At 39.9% G+C, this 1121-nt stretch overlaps 1 protein-coding gene across 1 annotated transcript in view; it reads left to right on the top strand.

Annotated features, from left to right (window-relative positions):
• Positions 1-1121, top strand: part of LOC115733329 (60S ribosomal protein L5, mitochondrial) — a 1144-nt gene continuing 23 nt past the window's right edge. Inside the window, exon 1 of the mRNA XM_030663993.2 lies at positions 1-1121. This exon is cut by the window's right edge and continues 23 nt beyond it. Within this exon, the coding sequence (XP_030519853.2) occupies positions 485-1048 (564 nt within the window). The 5' untranslated portion in view covers positions 1-484 and the 3' untranslated portion in view covers positions 1049-1121.

The following is a 1121-nucleotide window of genomic DNA, read 5'->3' as shown; positions in this document are numbered from 1 at the left end:
ATCAAAGAAATCTTGCATGAAAAAAGAATTGATTCTACTCGAGACTGTAAAAGATTTTTGTTAAATTGCAGTGGGGGAGCAAGAGCTCTATCTCAAATTCGAAGACACTGGTTCCCCAGATCAACCTAGAAAGCATATCTTATTTGAATCCGCCAAAGACGTACTGCATAGTTCTCTTCAAAAGTGCATAAAACAAATGATGGCCAAAGAAAACTTGGCCCTGCCCGAGAGAATGACGCATTCTGACCTCGTGAATAAATTAATTGATACGCAAGTAAGAGATCAAACCATTCTAGAACCTCTTGATCTTATGCGGATATACAATCTATTCGAGAATATGATTATTTATGATGTGAACATTCATTCCATGTTAACCACCCTATTTAATCTCAGTTAGTAATCGCCAAGCCTCATTCAGTCTAACTATCTTTTTGAAGCAGATAGTTCACAGTGCTCATTCTATAGATACTGTCAAAGCCAACTCATGTTTCCACTCTATTTTCATTACGAAGATGTATCACGTCAGGATCTCTTGCTCAAACCGAATCACGCCAACGTTATGGAAGTTCCTGGATCGTGTGAAATAAGAATAGTACCAAAGGCATCCTCGCCCTATGATTTCATAATAAAAAATGGAAAATTGGCTATGGAGATTCCGCGCGGTCAGAAATTCATACAGACAGAAAGGGGTTCGACAGGAAAGTCGTTTCGATCCAATCCATTCTTGGAGTCAAATAAAGACAAAGGATATGTCAGTGACCTAGCACGACAAAGCACTATCCGAGGGCATGGAATGTATAATTTTTCGGTCAGAATCTCGACAGTAATGTCTCTGTTAGATTCTCGGGTCGAAATACGGGAAAACTCCATTCAATTCTCGATGGAAACGGAGTTTTGCGAATTTTCCCCGGAACTGGAAGATCATTTCGAGATCTTCGAACATATTAGAAGGTTCAATGTGACTATTGTAACTTCAGCCAACACACAAGATGAGACTTTACCACCGTGGAGCGGCTTTTTGCAAAAAGATGAGGGGGAAACTCAGTAAGATGTCGGAGAAGCGAAATATACGAGATCACAAACGTAGATTGCTCGCGGCTAAATATGAATTGAGACGAAAG

The sequence above is a fragment of the Rhodamnia argentea genome, unplaced genomic scaffold, assembly GCF_020921035.1.
Source record: "Rhodamnia argentea isolate NSW1041297 unplaced genomic scaffold, ASM2092103v1 Rarg_v2.20, whole genome shotgun sequence".
NCBI classification, from domain to species: domain Eukaryota; kingdom Viridiplantae; phylum Streptophyta; class Magnoliopsida; order Myrtales; family Myrtaceae; genus Rhodamnia; species Rhodamnia argentea.
The sequence above is the reverse complement of the archived record's forward strand: the minus strand, read 5'-3'. Positions and strand labels throughout refer to the sequence as shown.